We start from the raw sequence: 20,000 nt of genomic DNA on the forward strand, positions 1-20,000 counted from the left end.
TTTGCATTTATCATTTTAACAATGATTTAAACTATAGTGAAAACAGCTGATCTACAAGCACACAACGCCTCGCACCTACTTTTGTGAGACGGCCTTGTATGATGAAGCAGGGCTTTACTTTGCGAAAGAACGTACAAATTTGGAGATACGAGGTTTCTGACAACGACAATATACTAGTGTTGTTGCTGCTCTTATACCACCATTATTACTGGGGTTGGTGGGGGCCAGACAGTAGCCCCCCGCGGGCCGCAAATGGCCCGCGGGCCGCCTATTGGGGAACCCTTGCCTAGGATATTAGGATAAAGTGCTTGGCTCAAGGACACTTCATCAGGCGCAGGACTTGAACCCAGGGGTGTCGGACCAAATCCTGGGCCCTGGGTAAGGATTCACTGCGGGCCCTGGGTACAAGGATTCACTGCGGGCCCTGGGTACAAGGATTCACTGCGGGCCCTGGGTAAGGATTCACTGCGGGCCCTGGGTAAGGATTCACTGCGGGCCCTGGGTAAGGATTCACTGTGGGCCCTGGGTAAGGATTCACTGCGGGCCCTGGGTAAGGATTCACTGTGGGCCCTGGGTAAGGATTCACTGTGGGCCCTGGGTAAGGATTCACTGTGGGCCCTGGGTAAGGATTCACTGTGGGCCCTGGGTAAGGATTCACTGCGGGCCCTGGGTAAGGATTCACTGCGGGCCCTGGGTAAGGATTCACTGCGGGCCCCCCATGAATGTTCTTCATAGGGCGAGGGGGTTTAACCCATTTAGACTGGGAACGCATTATTATGCATTATTTTGTGCTTCAACTATTGAAAAATGTGAGTTACAAATGCTTGCTTAAAAAATATATATATTCAAAGATTTGCACACATTTTCACGACTTTTCAAAAATAGCAGTACTGCTATTTTTCAATGGCTAAAGTATAAAATAATTGGGCCCTAGTAAGCCAGTCCCACTTTCCCCCCCTTGTGACGCCCCTGCTTGAACCTACAGTAGGTCCTCTGACTGGAGGGGAGTTCCTCTAATTGCTGTGACTTTACTTAACGGCTTAAAGCGTCTCTCTTTTTAAAAGCTTATATTGTGTGTGCGTGCGTGCGTATATATGCACATATTAGGTGCTTGAGTGCTTCTGTGACTTGGCTACGTCTGGCTCTGTGCACATCCTGGGGGATAAAGTAGGTGAATTTAATTCTTTACAACCTGGTTTGCAGTAGCTTTGTCTGCATTTTGTCTTCATTTTCTTAAAGCTTGTTGTCTGAAATCTGTTCTCTACAAATAGTTGGATTTGAATGGAGTTGTGATATTATTATGCCCCCCAAGAAACCAATAGCCTACATACAGTACATGTTCTGTTCTTGGATATATAGATACCCAAAAGCCAAAAGGTCAGTTAACCCATACAGTGCCCCGGGCCACAAGGTGCCGCTAGAGTGCCCGAAATATCTGTATAGGCCTTCGCTGTAGCTTCCGTCGACACTGCCCGTAGTGCCTTGTGATTTCACTAAAGCCACTGTTATGTATGACGAGAGGAGGAAGTTAGCTAACACTTAGCCATTAGCTTCTTTATTTTTTAGAAGCCCGATCTGAAGCTATTTTAGTCGCAAAAAAATGTTGTCTTTGGTCTGGGAACACAATTCAGAGAAAATGCTCTCTAAAGATGTGACTTTGCATTGGATTCGGCAGCGCGATGCGGCGGCGTTGCCCGATTACGGGCCGTGGATGGCCGAGTCTCGGCCCCGGCCATGGATGGAAATTTAGACCGGGGCACAAGAAGGGTTAAAGGGACTACACCATGAATTTTCATTTTTCCAATTTTTATGTATTTTCTTGGTGTCCCACCAGCAACTTCTATCCTCACAAAGTCCTATTTCTGACCATTGTGTCTTTCTCAGTTTATGGGCAGATCTATGTTAGCATGTCTCAGAACGGTCCTGATTGTGAAATGTCAGATTTGTGATGTCACAAGGCCTGAGAAGGAGGCAGGAGGAGCTGGGAGAGGGTTGGGGAGGGGTGGGCAGGCCTGAGAAGGAGGCAGGAGGAGCTGGGAGAGGGTTGGGGAGGGGTGGGCAGGCCTGCTGAGCAGGAGGTGGGGAGGAGTGTGGGGCCAAAACTGGCTCAATAGCGCAGTCCTCCCACTCAGGACAAGGTGGTACTGCAGCTGAAAATGCTCTGAAAGCCAGGCAGAAATGACAGGGGCTCTGTATTCAGGAGTGTTAATTTAGCCTCAAACCTTTTCAAAAACGTTTTTGGGACACAAACTGTTATATAAATTATTTTTAAATGCATGGTGTAGGACCTTTAATAGCTTTGCAAAACTGTATTTCTTATCACAGTGGTTCTCAAACATTTTCATGTCAAGGACCCCCAGTTTAATATGCATATTATATATACAAATATTAAGTGTCAGGGAGGGACCCGCATACAAGATTTGTGTTGTTAAAATGTCTAAAACATATTAGTCTAATTTCAAATTGCCCATGTATATAGAGTTAAAGTGATTTAACTGATCTTGCTACTATATGAACTCATTTAGCTGGGGATCCCCTGGAACCCTCTCAAGAGCCTGTGGGCGTCCCCGGGCCCCCCGGCGGGCCCCACTCTGAGAACCACTACTTGTCTCAACAGACCTTTCTCATGAGCTTTTATGATTTAAAATCAGGGTTGACTTTTCCTTGGAAAGAAGAGGGTTGGTCTTAAGAGCTGCAAACCTTGGTCAGTGCTTGTTCTGTCCTCTCGGGGGCGCTGCGGTACGCCTGGCTGATGTCGCTGAGAGGCAAGGGCATGTACTGCAAGGTGAAGTTACTGACAGAGAGAAGACAAGGACATGAAGGAAGGAAGGAAGGAAGGAAGGATGGAGTTTTAGGAAGGAAGGGAGCAGAGGAGGCAGGACACAACACCACCAAAAGCAGTGTTTCTCAAATTTCAAATTTCACTGTCTGCCCTTAAAGGAGTAGTTCAGCCCCAAAATGTTTTTCTTTTTTTTTTCTTTTTTTTATGTATTAGTCACGCCTTGAAGTTCAAAAATAGTTTTTGTATTCGTCGCATTCCTAAGACAAAAAAAATTATAGTAAATTTACCCCCATTGATTCTGCATGGGGACCCAAATGCATGGCCCCGGATGGGGACACAAATAAGGCCCAGGATGGGGACCCAAATGCATTTGCAGAATTGCAGAATTTTAATGAATGTAGAATTATTTGCAGGAATGTAATTTGCTGCGAATTAGGTGACTTAATTTAAATGACCACGTTTAAAACAATATTTGATGATCTCTCACACACGATCTGCCAATGTGCCAGTGATCACCTTCCCCTGTGCCAATGTTGGCACCCATGCCTAAGGTTGCCTACCCCTGGACTAGAGTGTTTGTTCAGTAATAGGAGTCTCCTCATATCTCCAGCTCTCTCATAAACAGAGAATACAACTTCAAGACGGGATACCAATGTAATCCAATTGGAAGAACTCATACGGTACATAAACCAGACATCCCAAGTCTCCCGGATGTTGCGGGAGTCTCCCGGAAATCAGTGTCTCCTCCCGGACACCCGCGAGTGGAACTAAACCTCCCGGAAATCCGGGCCGCTCCCGCAAATGCTTGCCATATCCGGCTGGATCCGGTTGAAAAACCGGATCTGCAACCCGCGATGCGTTCTAATCCGGTTCTAATTCGTCATCGAACTGTCAATCTGGCAAATGCAGGATTGTAATTCGCTGTGGGAGATGTGGGCGTCTAAAAGTGACCAATCACTGGTCTGAGATGGAGACTGGGTTCTCCTCTCGAGAGTCGAGACTCAAAGCGCGAGAATATAATCAGCTCGTAACAGTAAACAGACAGGTTTTTGACAGGTCTTGCTTAATATGAATAAAATAACAGTACATTACAGCTGTTGGTTCTTTTTCGCTGGACATACAACTGGACAAGGTGCGTCAGCCTGTGCGACGCACGGCAGCCTGTGTCTCACTGTGAGAGTGACATAACCTTCTCCCAAATAGGTAAGAAATACATCATTCTATAAAGATTATATTAAGCCTAAATGGTTCCGCCGCCGTGCAGAACCGTTTTTAACAGTTTTTAACAATTTTTAACCGTAGAAAAATGAGTAAAAACCGAGAAAAAAAACGATATTTTTTCACGAGAACGGACGCGCGCGTGCACAGGGGACCTCCCGGAAATGGTGATCGCCAACTTGGGATGTCTGCATAAACAGATGCAACTTTTAGTTTGAACTAGAACACTTTAGGCTACAGCGCCTTTAAGCAGTTAAACATTGAGCATTACAAAGCCACTCCCATTGCAGCCTCACTGGAAGACTAACAGTACAGTAAATCCTGGTGTACAATACATGCAAAAGCCTGAGGACGAGTTCAAATATTCTTACTGTTCGAGCGCACGGGCCACGTCTAGAAAGCCGGCTGCGGAGGTGTTGTTGCGATCCCATGTCACACTCCTGCAGGGGAGAGGAGAGAGTTGCACGCTGGTGGAAGAAGTACTCGTATCACATTTTGTACCAACAAAGCAAATATTTGAGTTACAAATGTTCGCTTTTAAAAAGATATATTCAAAGATTTGCAAAAAAGCAAATCATGATTTTTCCAAAATAGCAGATCTACTGTACAAGCTCGCAGCGTGCCACTCGGTGCCACACTGTGAGCTTGTAGACCTGCTATTTTTTAATAGTTAAAGCAGAAAATAATGGTTAAGAGTGGTTCCAGGTCTTAACGGGGGAAAGAAGAGGGTTGGTCACTCCATATCACATTTTGTACCAACAGCACAATGTAGAAATACTCTGTTACAAATAAAAGTTCGGTGTTCAAAATTGACTTGAGTAAAAGCACAAAAGCGGCGCGACACGTCGTATCGCATCAAAATTATTTAAAGTGGCAGCTCAAAACGCCATGTTAGCTTGTCAATATTCTGATGCTTTCCCCGTTTCCTTATGTAACATGCACTTTAAGACTATTTACTTTACTTGGGTATTTCCATTATTCAATACTACCAGTCCTGTGCCTGGGGGTGTGCACAGTATATGAGTGCATAGTATGAGGGATTGAATGTCCCTGAGGAGTCTCAGAAGTAATGTATGAGAACCCAGACTGGTGCCCGTTGGGCAGCATAGTCACCATTGACGTCCAGTTGTGTAAAGCCTGTTGTATGTCTGTCTGTGTCCCTTTAATGACCATACATTATATGGAGATCTCTTAGCTCTGTCTGTCATATACTGTATGTATTTAAATACACGTAAGCATTGACTACGACTCAAGGTACTGTATAAAGTATGTGACATTACTGGTGACCATTTTATACTTGAATCTTGTTGAATTTGGAGGTAGCCATTTGATTCTGTTCATTTCAGTATGGCACCAACAAAGTGAAAGTACAGTAGCTTGAGATAGGTAATCCATCACAGTGCATTTCCCTACAGCATTATTCTTTGTCAAAGTTACGTTATCGGTGGCGGTTTAATGCATTTTAAAGCAGGAGCCGATTTGAAAAGTCTAGACGAAAATAGTCCCTGGAGAAAAGACTGATTTATGAACGAAATATAAATGTCTACGACTTCTTAACTTTGCAGAGAATTTAGACAATTTTGACTCGATTATTTAGGTCCTGTGAGTTTGGGAACATGTTCCTTGTTTGCCTGTTTTGTTTTTATGTTTTCATGTGGGGAGGTTGAAATTTTGTATCTTTGCCAAATCTGGTGTACAGTACTTACATTGCTTCATGTAATGTTCAGGTGAGACCTATCATGGACAGTTGAGAGTTGAGACCTATCATCACGTATCATCTCGTTCCACACAAGCCCTGATCTGTTGGCCTGGCCAGCCAGCCTCATACTGTGCATTCACTCACTCGTTCCTTCCCACAATATAAGTCTGGACTTTGGGCTATTCACCATATTCCTGGCCCTCTCTATGGAGGCTGCCATTTTCTTTTACAGAGGGCGCTAGAGAGTTTTTCTCTGTGTGCTGCTTCAAAAAACATCTTTTCACTTCCTCCCAAGTAAGGAAGTGACATGGAATTGTCTGTTGCCAGATTTTGCCAAAGAAATAAGCCCAACAGAAGCAACTAGGCTATACTACTTTACATTTACATTTGAAAATAGCAGATCAGCAAGCTCACAATGTGTCACATTGCGACACATTGTGAGCTTGTATATTTGCTATTTAAAAAATATTGAGGGAAAAAAAAAATATTTTGAATATTTTTGAAACATTTCAACAACATAAATCTGTGTGGAGGTCCCTGGCACGACATATTTTCAGATGGGGGTCTGCGACTTTGGACAAATATGTTAATCTGGGGTCCTTGATATGAAAATATTTGGGAACCACTGGTTTAAAAAATATTAGAAAGTAAGCCCAATAAGCAACTAAACTATTTAAAAAAAAAATGCTTATTATAAGCAGACATGGCAACCCAGGTACATTCAGAGCCCAGAGCCCAGAACGCTGACAACTACTGACACGAGCCAACTACTGAAACGAGCCAAGTATCGCAAGACTATCCACCGTTTCCCGTCTCGGAACCAAATCTCGCGATACTTCGGAGACAGAAACGATTATTATTTACTGTTGTTATTATTATTTCATTATCTACTGTGCACATCGAAAAGCAAGTGATTGTAAAAATACCTTTGATATGTCTTCTTTTATATTCCTGAACAGATTATATGACAAAGGTCTCAGTAGTTCATAAATAGTTTTGGCTCCAGGTTTGTTCATGAGCTGATCAAGCCGGCGGTCGTCGCTCAGGGTCGTTGGGAAAACCGCGGTCGCTTCACTGACATGTATTTTATCGCACCTCCGGCTGCGGGTTTGGCACCCATGGTGAGCTTCATAGCCAGACATGGCACATGCCCGGTGGTCACGTGTTTCCATTCCTTCCTTATATTCCTTGGCCTCTTTCTAGGACTAATAAGAGAAGGATAGAGCATAAGGGGCGTGCACAAAATGTGCGGGGGTATAGCACATGCGCAGTGTAACTGGAGCTGCCATGGTGGAGTGTTCCAGCAGAGGAGCTAGATAAAAAAGATCATGATCCGTTCTCAGTAGAGCGAGGTGTGTGTTTGTTTTGTTCTCTCTCCACTCATCACCTAAACAGCTGCAGGTTTTCTTTTATTTTCTGCATAGTGCTGGGTTTTATTTTTTTTAAAGGACCCCAATTGAAACAAGCCCAAGGCTCTTTGGAGGTGTTTATCCTTTTAGTTGACAATTGTGTCAATTGTGGGAAATAATTGGTCTTCAGAGGGATGCTTTTATATAATACTGTACTTTGAAGTAGTCTATATGTCTTAGAACTTGTAGGCTACTGTGTGCCGTACTTGTAGTCAGACTAATGTATGGTGCAAAAAAAATTCAACAGACCGCACAATTTAATTTATTTATAAGCACTTACACAAAATATCAGTAAAACAGCAGTAGATGAGAAGAATCTGATGGATTTCTATAACTTATAGATAATAGCTAATATTCATTCAGGATATGCAACACATAGTTGTGCCTATTAGGGCACCAAATAAGCCTACTTATTTTGTGGCATAAGAACTTTTAATTTGGGCAAAGAGCAAGTCCCCAGCAGGCACTTAAAGTAGGACAAAACAAACACTACCATTTAATGATGGCACGCCGCCATCTACTGAGCCAAAGTGTAGGTGCTGGCCAGATTGTACTGCGCATGTGCCATACCCCCGCACATTTTGTGCACGCCCCTTATGCACATTCCTTCTTTTTTTCCTAGGCCTCTTTCAGGATATGAACAGGAAGCCAGGAATATGGTGAATAGGATATGGTGAATAGGCAGCTTGAAAAGTGGGCGGGAGTACTTGCCTTGACAGACAGACTCCTCTAACCAATCAGCGTAGCAAAACATCTCTCAGCCAGTCGGAAGAACGGCAAACAAACAGCCGATGAACTCCGCTAGCGCATACTCCTGTTCCTTTTTAATTGTTGTAATTGATTCTATCTCTGAAATAACTTCACTTATTGCTTGTTTTATTGTTTCAGCGTTAAATGTTACACTTGTTGCATCAAGGGCAGACATGTTGTTTTGAAAATGCTGCAGCAAGCATCTACGTCACCATCTACTGTACATATGGACCAATCAGGGGAAGCTTTTGAAACAGCAGTTGAAACGCAGTCACTAATTGGCCCCGATCAGAAAATGATCGGGCCAACTTCTCATACTCGGTGCCTATCTGCTGAAGTCCAGACCTCATACTGTGGGAAGGAGGAATGAGTGAACGCAGTATGAGGGATGGCCTGCCAGGCTACTGATCTGTGGCTTCACAGCCCGGCAGTATACCTGGATATCTAAGCCAGTTGTTCCCAAAAAAACATTCAAGGTTTGTCAAATAGTTATAAAAATCGAACCATCGGTTCGAAGAGGAGCGGTGTGTGTGTGTGTGTGTGTGTGTGTGTGTGTGTGTGTGTGCGTGTGCGTGCGTGTGTGCGTGTGTTTGACGGTGCGTGCATGCATGCATACGTGCATGTGTGGGGGGTCGCAGATATAAGAAAGAAGGGTGGATCTGAGGGGGAAAAAAACTTCAAAAAGTGAAGTGAGCGGTGCCTTTATAAACATGTTTAAACCATCACATATGACACACAGATATGGACGGATATACAGACATACACACAAAGCCAGATGTACTGTAGAAGCGGGTTAGCACCACTCAAAAAGAGGTCATCCACCACAGGTCTAAGCCTGTGCTCTGTTACCTGAGAGTGGTGTTGATCTGCAGGGCTTTGCTCAGCATCTTGGCTCCGATGTCGTCCATGTTGTTGCCACTCAGGTCCACCTTGCGCAGACAGGTGTTGCTGCCCAGCGCGTTGACCAGCACTGTGCACCGCGAGCGCAGCCTGGACTCCGCCAGCGACAGAGACTGCAGGGCCTGAGGTACACATGGGGGGAGGAAACAACAAAGGTCTGAAATATTATATATATCCGGGTTCCCCAATTAGTTTTCCCCAAGGGCCGAATTATGTCTAGGGTTCCAAGCCGAGGGCCACAACATTGCAGGGGGCGACGGCGGCGTTCCCACTACTCCAGCGGCTGCGACAGTTCAGATATCGTCGTTGTCGGGTGAAAATCTTGTATGTCCAAAACCATTAGTTTTGCATTTAGAATTTTAAAAATGATTTAAACTAGTGAAAACAGCCGATCTACAAGCACACAACGCCTCGCGGTGCGAGGCGTTGCGTGCTTGTAGATCTGCTGTTTTCAATACTTTTGTGCGACGGCCTTGTCGCCTGGGCCTCCTATTGGGGAACCCTGATATATATGATGGAGAGATTTACCCACAAACTCAGGTTACAAGAAGACCTATTCCTGGAGAAATGGGAAAGTATGACACCACCGTTAACGAACTTTGAAATGGACTGAAATTAGACATTTAAAATTATACAACAATGTAAACCCTGTACTGTGATGCATGTGATAATTTGCAGATAAAATGTAGGTTTAAAAAAAGAAAATAACCAAAATACAAGCAATTTTAATGAATAATAGTGGTTAAAGAGGTGGTGCCATAGTTTTGTACTTTTTATGTTTTGTAAGTGCCTATGGAGTTAACATTACTCTAATTGCGACCGTCAGGGAGCAGTTTACTATGAAAACCTCCACCGTCCGTCCGTCCGTCCGTCCGTCCGTCCGTCCGTCCGTCCGTCCGTCCGTCCGTCGGTCACACGTCACACGTCACACCTTTGCCCTGCTCATATCTCCGCATCAGTATGACATCACACCACATGTGTACACAAACCTTTGTGTACGTTGCTGTGGCAACAGTCTGTTGTTGCTGGTCTGTTAGTGTACGTTAGCAACCACCTTAGCAACCATAGTTTTACCCTAGCAACCAACTGTTTACCCTAGCAACCAACTGTTTACCATAGCAACCATGTTTTTTTACCCTAGCAACCAACTGTTTACCATAGCAACCAGATACGCAGAGCAGGGATCTCCATATATGGGCATAAACAGGTGACATCACACTGATGTCAGATACTCAGAGCAGGGATTTCTCCATAATATATGGGCATAAAAGGGATTCTGTTAGGGATCTCCATATATGGGCATAAAAGGGATTCTGTTAGGGATCTCCATATATGGGCATACAAGGGATTCTGTTAGGGATCTCCATATATGGGCATAAAAGGGATTCTGTTAGGGATCTCCATATATGGGCATAAAAGGGATTCTCCATAGGGATCTCCATATATGGGCATAAAAGGGATTCTGTTAGGGATCTCCATATATGGGCATAAAAGGGATTCTGTTAGGGATCTCCATATATGGGCATAAAAGGGATTCTGTTAGCTGTTAGTGATCTCCATATATGGGCATAAAAGGGATGCTGTTAGGGATCTCCATATATGGGCATAAAAGGGATTCTGTTAGGATCTCCATATATGGGCATGAAAGGGATTCTGTTAGGGATCTCCATATATGGGCATAAAAGGGATTGTATCCCAGATGATGCCCTGTTAGGAGATCCACACTAACAGAATCCATATATGGTCCTACCGACAGCTGCTATAAGCCAACCCTGGCGATAAGGTCTGAGTCGAAGAAATGCTTCTTTCCTGGCAAGAATTGCCCCTTTATACTGTAGGGCTCGTTTGTGTATTGTATGACATCACGCCACATCATCGGCTGAGGACTGTGTGATGTCATCATATCTCCATATATGGAGACATAAGTTGCTCATGCCCAAATATGGGCTGGTGAGGTCAGACTTAGTGTGATGCGTAGGTTATCTCCATATATGGAGATTCAACTTCAATGAGTAACCATGGCAAACTGTCAACTGCCCGTATGTCTTGATAATTGGTAAAACAAACTTTTGGCCTATTTGTGGAGATAAGCGACCAACGGTCGCTTATCTCCCGATTAGGGAGTCTTACTGGTAGACCACTGGGTGGGTTTATAATGTGCAAATTTGCCTTCCCTGTGTATTATTGGTTACTTCCTGAAAGCTGAAAGCCTCTTGAGTCAAAAGGCCCAATTAGCCCTATTCACGGCCCGCCCACTCAGCAAATTTCTCAGCAACTTCCTGGTGCTGATGTCAGTTTTGAAGGGGAAATTAATACAGAAATGGACTTAAAGCCAACAAATCATTATTTCGAACGGTAAAGTAAATTATAATGCTTTGTGCCTTTTACTATCTTGTGTTCTTGATCATGCTAGCCGTATTTTATACTTTACTATTCGGAAATTGCATTAAATTTGCGATTTCTCTATGGGCTTTTAGCAGGGTTTTACCCTTCAAAATGTGACTTCAGCACCAGGGGGATGCTGAGTGGGCAGGCTGTGAATAGGGCTCACTGAAAAACACTGAGTTAACGACATCATAAAATCATCCCCTCCCCTTTTACCATACACCCAACACTGTGGGTGTGGCCAACTTCAGCTGGGTCACCACCCACCAGGCATACTTAATGAACTGGTGGGTGTGGCCACATAAAAACCTAATTTTAACTCTTTCTGTACACTTTTTTTGGAAGGAATCTTCCTCCTGGTATAATCATAATACCTGATCATCATGTTTTCTTTTTTTTATATAATATAATACTAATTTCACTTACTGTACAGGTTCAATAAAAAAACATTACAAGATGCAAGTTATGTTGACTTGCTCAACCAACGCCCCCCCCCCCCCCCCCCCACCCCCTTCCTTCACCACTCCTTCTTGTCTCCTCCTTGTGTCCTATAACTTTGACAACTTTCTTTGTCGGTGACAAGTTGACAACCCTGTCTGTTTTATTTTTATTTTATCTCACTGTTTGTTCTTGTTCCTGTCTGCGCTCGACAGGTTTTGAGGTCTGAGCTGAGAGAGGGCGGGGGAGGTGGGGGAGTATTGGGAAATGTTTCCTGTGAAACTACAACAAAAACACAGCAAAAAGAGTAAAAAAAAACAACAAACAAAGATGATTCATATACCGAAATAGTAGCCTATGCTGATGCTAATTACTGTAATCCCATCATGGACCGGATCACGGCCCTTTCATGTTCAAACCAGTAATAATTAGAAATCACGTTCTACTGTATCCCTGGCAACTACGTTTTCTGAGAGTTTTTTTTTTATTTATTTTTTATCATTGCTGCCAAAAGATTTTTCTTTACCTGCACACAAACCTTGAACCTTGATAGAGAGAGAGAGAGAGAGAGAGAGAGAGAGAGAGAGAGAGAGAGAGAGAGAGAGAGAGAGAGGAAAGAAGGCTACAAGGTACATGAGGTTTGAGGGAAAACACGGTTGGCGGAACACGAAAAACGTGGAGAGCAGGGTGACTCATAAGAGGTCTCTATGGCATGAAAAATGCAAGATCACAGTGCAACATGTCATCGCCTGGTGTAAAAGAAAAAGAGAAAAAGGAGTAAATAATTCAGAAAGCGCAATATGTCACATCCCTCAAGAAGAGAGCCGGAGAGTGAGAGGACACACTGCAGTGGGGGAGGGGAGCGCGCAGCGCTGTGATTCTTTGACACCGTACGGTACTGTTTATTGAGAACGTACGCTCAGGGGCGTCACAAGGGGGGGGGGGGGAGTGAGACTTAGTTACTGGGGCCCAATGTGGAGGGGCCTTAATTATTTTACACTTAAGCTATTGAAAAATAGCAGATATACAAGCTCACAGCGCTGCGAGCTTGTAGATCTGCTATTTTTGAAAAGTCGTGAAAATGGGTGCAAATCTTTGAATATATGTATGTTTTAACAAACATTTATAACAAAAAAAATGTTTCTGGGGGGTCCCTGGAACTAAATATTTTGAGATGGGGGTCCGTGGCCAAATACATATCATGTTGGGGGTCCTGCACTTGAAAATGTTTGAGCGCCACTTATATTGAAACATTGAAATATTTGAAATATTCAAAGACTTCACGATTTTTGGCAGATCTACAAGCTCGCAGAGCGGCACTCGAGCTTGTATATCTGCTATTTTTCAATAGTTAAAGCACAAGCACAATAGTTCTCCCGCTATGAAGAAGATTCATGGGGGGCCCGCAGTGAATCCTTGTACCCAGGGCCCAGAATTTGGTGCGACACCCCTGCATACGCTCACACGGTGTAAGTGTGAATTATTCACGGTACGGAGTGTTGCCGTGAACTACATGTTGCTGTCCTGTATCCACGTGAGGCCGTTTAACAAGCACTCACTCGCCGCTTTAACCCTCTGGGGTCTGCCACTTTGTTTTTCGAAATAAAAAGGTTTGGGTGGCATGGTCGACTTTGAAGGCTTAAGCGCATCCGCGACGCGTTTGTGAGCTTGTATGTCAGCTATGTTTTTGGCGGCACAATACCATAGTATATCGTCGTTGTCGAGTGGAAACCTTGTATGTCCAAAACTCTTCGTCTTGCATTTATCATTTTAAAAATGATTTAAACTAGTGAAAACAGCCGATCTACAAGCACACAACGCCTCGCACCGTGAGGCGTTGTGTGCTTGTAGATCGGCTGTTTTCACTACCTTTGTGCGACGGCCTTGTATGATGAAGCAGGGCTTTACTTTGCGAAAAAATGTACAAATTTGAAACTTGGAGATTTCCCGACAGTGACGATATAGTACACAGGTATATGTCACGCTAGGGCGAGCCTTACTAGTCAACACACAAGAGGAGGTTGAATGAACTGAAACCAGCTCTGTTGGGATCTGTTGGGAATTGATTAGATGAAACGGTGTCCGGTCTCGATGTTTGTAAACAAATAATTGGTCAATAGGAGACAAGCTGCATGAGACTAGAAATCGGTCGGTGTGTGTGTTTGGGGGGGGGGGGGGGGGGGGGGGGGTGGGGGGTGCTTTTCTCGCAAACCACTGGGCACCAAATTGCTTGCATACACTGCCAGTACAGTAGGAATTTGTTATTACGCACTGAATATTTTATGTATTTTAAATATTCCTCGTCCTTGAAATGAAAATGTTTGAGAACCACTGCTTTAAACTGTGCTTGACGCTTGATGCTGTGTTATCATCACTCACGCAGTCCTCCTCCTGGATAAGCTGTACCATCTTCTGCAAGACCTCGTCCAAGAGCCTGTAGACGTCAAAACACAGAGAGAGAGAGAGAGAGAGAGAGAGAGTGATAATCGAAATATCCCCAACAGCCAACATCCATTATCCTGGGGCGGAACATTTGCCAAAAAATAGCAGATCTACAAGCTCACAACGCGAGCTTGTAGATCCGCTATTTTTTGGCAAAGAGATTTGGTAGAGTGAAAAAAAGACTAGGCCTATATCAAACGTTATTTACAGGTACGTTTTACCAATATAGAGGGTTTAATTCATTGATTGCCATTTTCAAAATGGCCACCAAGTTCCTCACTGCCACGTTCCTAAATTTCTAGTGCACGGATCAATTTTTATGCACATGCCTAGATGTAGTACTTTTTAACAGCTTTCAAACAAAAAGATCCGCTTGGAAATCCGTTCAGGCATTCATGAGATAGAAGCCTTCAAAGTCAGACAAAACAATTTTTTGCCATTTTGAAAGATGTGTTTGTTATGGGACTAAACATGCAATTTCACGATTGCGATCATGCCTAATACATTTTGGGCATTTTTGAAAAAAAATTTATAATTTTTTTTTTTTTTTCAGAATGGCTGCCAACTCGGGAAACTCGGGCTGTGGCAGCCTGGGACTACTGTAATAACTCTGGAAACTCGGGCCTTGGCAATCAATGAGTGGTACCAGATATGCAGCTCAGTAAATAAAAGGTGAATTGATCCCAGTGCATGACGGAGGACAATTTCACGATGAATTAAATCTCCAAGATACGATTAGTAGTGTTTTTTTTATCACGATAAACGATAATATCGCTTATCATCCCATCGCTAGCTCTGGCTAGACTCTGAAGCCCCATTTATACTTTGTCGTACGACGGTGTCGCATGGGGAAAATAGCTCACATTGTGAGTTTGTAGATCTGCTATTTTCGCAGTGCAACTAAATTTTACGATGAATCAGGCATGAGTCTGCTGGTTTTCTGCCACTGTCAGCAGTGTCTTTGGAAAATGCCATGTCACACACAAACCTTATGCAACACTCGTATGCGTACGCGTATGCATTAGGGCTGGTAACCTAACGATGTGATATGTATCACTTTCTCACCATTCGGTTCAGCGGTGCAAAACGGGCACCGCCCGCCAACTTTCATAGTCAATCATAGTCAATAGGAAAATGGTGAGAGATACATCTTGATCACATGATGACAGAGATATGGTGTACCAATTTGGGTGATGAGGTTTGGACAAAAACAGTAGGAGTAGTAGCAAAAGGTGTTTTGCAACAACAACAAAAACGCAACACAGTGGGAAACTCATCAGCTGGAAAAAGGAAATGATCGGCTTATTTTGCGAGTTGCATAACGATCCAAGGAATCCAAGGGGAATTTTGATTGAGAACAAGAGTTATCGGCCAAAACTTGATTATGCCTGTTATAGTGCTACCATGTGGATGATTAGAAGAAGTGTGGCCTTTCTTGGCCTTGTGGGAATGTTTCACAGTAATCCCACTTTGCGTTCATGATTTCAGGCATTTTGTTCAAAGCGGGCGACCCCTGCAAACGTTGGAAGGTAATCATAGCCAATGAGGAAGGAATATGAAAAACTGGACAATTGGCGGAGACAATAATGAGCACCAGGGACGTGCTGGCCATTGGGAAAAGCGGGACAACTCCCGAACGGCCGGTTCATTCCCGGCCGGTAGAGGCCAGCCATTAGAAAAAATAAATAAAAAAATGTCGGCCTTCGTTCCGTTTTGGGGGCTGGGCGGCCAACAAAGTAAAACATCACTGTCGGACAGAAACCTTGTATCTCCAAGTTTCAAATGTATACATTTTTTCGCAAAGCAAAGCCCTGCTTCATCATACAAGGCCGTTGCACAAAAGTAGTGAAAACAGCAGATCTACAAGCACACAAGATCGGCTGTTTTCACTAGCTTAAATCATTTTTTAAATGATAAATACAAAACAAACGGTTTTGGACACCCGACAACGACGAAATATAACTCATGTAAAATAATTGGCCCACTGTCTTGTCACTTGTCATGTTCTGAAATGGCAAATCTTTGAGTAGCAGCAGCGCTATGGAGAGAGATCTCTCTCTATAGCACGCAATGAGGGCCTCTCCAACTCTTTTTCCCGGGCTGAATCAGGGGCCCAGCACGTCCCTGATGAGCACATATGATGCATGTGCAGAGGGAGCTGCAGAACTACTGTACCTGGTCTTGATGTTGAAGTTCTTGCCCAGATGAAGGTGTTTGAGGGAGGGGTGCCTGGAGAGAGCAGGTAGGACCTGGAGCAAGTCTGCATCCAGACCTGTAAAACACACACACACACACACGCACGCACGCACGCACACACACACGCGTGCACGTACGCACGCACGCACACACACAGGGGTTAAAGCCAAAAGAAATCCCAATATGTGATTTATGAAACATGGCGCGCACAGCACACACCAATATTTAGGGTGTTTCGTTCTGAACTGCCTTCACTGAATGTGTGTGTGCCAATCCATGCTTCATTTTATAGAAGTATCTTCTGAAGTTCTGTTGTATTCTATTGCTAGTCTGGTCAATTCAAATACTCACATCTTGAAATTATAACTGCTTTTTAGTTTGGAGATCACTTGACTATAGCGTTTTGACGACTTTGTCATTCAAGCCACGGCCATCGCTTCCCCCGGATCTGCACTGATCTCAGAAACAGCCCCTATGGAATCCTCAAGAATGAAATCAGTCCCCAGGACTGATAACTTTAACCCCTGCACACACACATACCGGTAGCTAGAAACAGATACTGTAAGCACGAACACAGACTCAAATAGCAGTGGAACATCATTATGGTTGACTATCGGCCCACACAGACAGAATGCTTGCTCAAAGGCTCAAACATGGCGGTGGGTCACAGAAGGATGGATGGAGAGGAGACGCTACCGTTGTCTGAGATGTCCAGAGTCCCGATGGACGAAACCCTGGGAAACAACTCCTGCAGCACCGCAGCTCCTGCTGCCCTGAGCTGCATGGAGGGGGAGGGAGAGAGAGAGAGAGAGAGAGAGAGAGAGAGAGAGAGAGAGAGAGAGAGAGAGAGAGAGAGAGAGAGAGAGAGATGGAAAGAAAGCGAGAAGGAGAAACAGAGTATGTGAAAGAGAGTTAAATACAGAAAGACAGAATAGGAAAGAGATGGAGACAGGCATTGAGAAAGTGAGAGAGATGCAGACCTGACTACAGAAACAAGCACAGAGAAATGTAAAAAGCGACCAACTTTAAGCATGCAGGGTCATTCCACTTTCAATTTCATAATTTAGTTTTCTTTTTTTTTTTTTGTCGTCAAATGTGAGAAGTGAGCCAGTCTACCTCACAGCCACTGATGTCCAGGTGAAGGTCGTTAATGTGAGGGTTAGAGGTCAAGCCCGTCAACAGAGCTCTAGAAGAGAGACAAGGAAAAGTGGAATGTTTATTTGTGCACACATGAATTACATTCATAGTGCACTGATCTATCTATAAGTCTGTGGAGACTTGTGGCATCCATTTTTAAAATGCAGCGAATTTAAAATGACCCAAAAGTGTTTTAAAGGTGAAACATCCCTTTTAAGTGGTTAATGCAGTCTGTGGCAGCGAGACAGCAAGGGAGATAAAAAGAGATATGTCTTGAGATAAAAAGAGATATGTCTTGAGATAAAAAGAGATATGTCTTGAGATAAAAGAGAGAGCCAGATCTACTGTATCCAGATCACCTCAGCACATCGGCAGGCATAAATAAATGACAGGGACAGATCTGTCCAGATCAGGGACGTCACAAGGGGGGGAAGTGGGACTGAGTTACTAGGGCCCAAGGTGGAGGGGCCTTCATTATTGCGACCGTAGGTCGCACTTACTACAGAAAGCTGCTCGAGGTGTCCGTCCGTCAGTCAGTCAGTCAGTCAGTCACTCCGTCACACACACGTCACACTTTTGCCCTGCTCATATCTCCGCAACCGTTGCCCCGATCCATGCCAGATTTTGCACACACACTCCTTACCTGCCAAACTACAACCTCCAAGGACCCCCGGAGCTCCAGGGACCCCCAGCTCCCTGGGGGACCCCCAAGTGTAAAAAATGAGCACATGTGCAAAAATTACCAAATGACCACCCCAACGGAGCTGCTCACGGGGAATTCCTGGGGACCACCCACTCCTGGTGCTCCAGAACGGATGCAAAAGTGGTGGCGCCCCCAGTGGAGGACCCCCTGCCACTGCAGCTCACATAAAATGCCGTAACTCGGGCTAGGAGCGTCCGGGAGAGCCGGGGCCAGTACCTATTCGTCCGCCAAGGCAACGCGGACACCCCACCCCTCATTTCTCACATGGCCCTCTTCTAGCGCCACCTACAGGCCGATTTTTAAAACACATTTTTGGCCACTGCTCCTACAGTTTTGCCCCTCAAATCACGAAAATCACTACACAGTATGTCTACACTCATGTCATCAACATGGATCAGGAAGTTTTTGGAAGAAAAAATGTTTGCCCTATTTGTGGAGATAAGTGACCTACGGTCGCTTATCTCCCGATTAGGGAGTCTTACTGGTTTTATACTTTAGCCATTGAAAAATAGCAGATCTACAAGCTCACATTGCTCACTGTGAGCTTGTAGATCTGCTATTTTTGAAAAGTCGTGAAAATGTGTGCAAATCTTTGAATATAATTATGTATTTTTTAAAGCAAACATTTGTAATTCAAATGTTGCTTCTGGGGGATCCTTGGAACAATATATTTTGAGATGGGGGTCCGTGGCCAAATACATATCATTTTGGGGGTCCTTCACATGAAAAAGTGTGAGAACCACTGACAGAGAAAGGTACGTTTTTCCGAAATCTGTTAGGAGAGATTTATAGAATCGGGTCAAAAGCCTTGCACAAATGTTCACGATTTTTCAAAAATAGCAGATCTACAAGCTTGTATATCTGCTATTTTTCAATCGTTAAAGCTTAAAATAATAATGGTTAAAGTATTATTGCGTATAATAATGTGTACCCGGCCTAAATGGGTTAAATAAAAGACAGGGAGATCTGTCCAGATCACCTCAGCACATCAGGAGGTTTAAATAAAAGACAGGGACAGATCTGTCCAGATCACCTCAGCACATCAGGAGGTTTAAATAAAAGACAGGGACAGATCTGTCCAGATCACCTCAGCACATCAGGAGGTTTAAATAAAAGACAGGGAGATCTGTCCAGATCACCTCAGCACATCGGGAGGTTTAAATAAAAGACAGGGACAGATCTGTCCAGATCACCTCAGCACATCAGGAGGTTTAAATAAAAGACAGGGACAGATCTGTCCAGATCACCTCAGCACATCAGGAGGTTTAAATAAAAGACAGGGACAGATCTGTCCAGATCACCTCAGCACATCAGGAGGTTTAAATAAAAGACAGGGACAGATCTGTCCAGATCACCTCAGCACATCAGGAGGTTTAAATAAAAGACAGGGAGATCTGTCCAGATCACCTCAGCACATCAGGAGGTTTAAATAAAAGACAGGGACAGATCTGTCCAGATCACCTCAGCACATCGGGAGGTTTAAATAAAAGACAGGGAGGGACAGATCTGTCCAGATCACCTCAGCACATCAGGAGGTTTAAATAAAAGACAGGGAGGGACAGATCTGTCCAGATCACCTCAGCACATCAGGAGGTTTAAATAAAAGACAGGGAGGGACAGATCTGTCCAGATCACCTCAGCACATCGGGGGGCAGCTTCATGGAGGCCAGGCTGACGTGGCTGAGACTGAAGGCCGAGCTGAAGAACTGACGGAAGGACGGCAGCGCGTCCTTGACCTTCCTGCGTGGGATTAGAGAGAGAGGAGAAGGGAGGATAAAGTACAGAGCTAGATATCAAACAGAGCAGGCCACCGCGGAGAGAAGTCACACTGATAGAGAGAGAGAGCAGAGTCGAGTCGCGCGATATTAAAATACTCATCTTACAAGTAAAAGTTCTGTGTTCAAAATGTTGTATTTGCATAAAAATACTTACCATTTCAAT

The 20,000-nt window shown here is 44.2% G+C and overlaps 1 protein-coding gene across 1 annotated transcript in view; it reads right to left on the bottom strand.

Annotated features, from left to right (window-relative positions):
• Window positions 1-20,000, bottom strand: part of LOC308286075 (capping protein, Arp2/3 and myosin-I linker protein 3-like) — a gene marked incomplete at both ends in the record, with an annotated part of 99,902 nt that overhangs the window by 35,394 nt on the left and 44,508 nt on the right. The window contains 8 exon segments of the mRNA XM_080727035.1: window positions 2,701-2,794; window positions 4,372-4,440; window positions 8,708-8,880; window positions 13,961-14,015; window positions 16,199-16,295; window positions 16,916-16,997; window positions 17,336-17,405; window positions 19,695-19,799. Of these exon segments, the coding sequence (XP_080583161.1) occupies window positions 2,701-2,794; window positions 4,372-4,440; window positions 8,708-8,880; window positions 13,961-14,015; window positions 16,199-16,295; window positions 16,916-16,997; window positions 17,336-17,405; window positions 19,695-19,799 (745 nt within the window).

Source organism: Nannobrachium achirus, assembly GCF_963921795.1.
Source record: "Nannobrachium achirus genome assembly, chromosome: 1".
NCBI lineage: Eukaryota > Metazoa > Chordata > Actinopteri > Myctophiformes > Myctophidae > Nannobrachium > Nannobrachium achirus.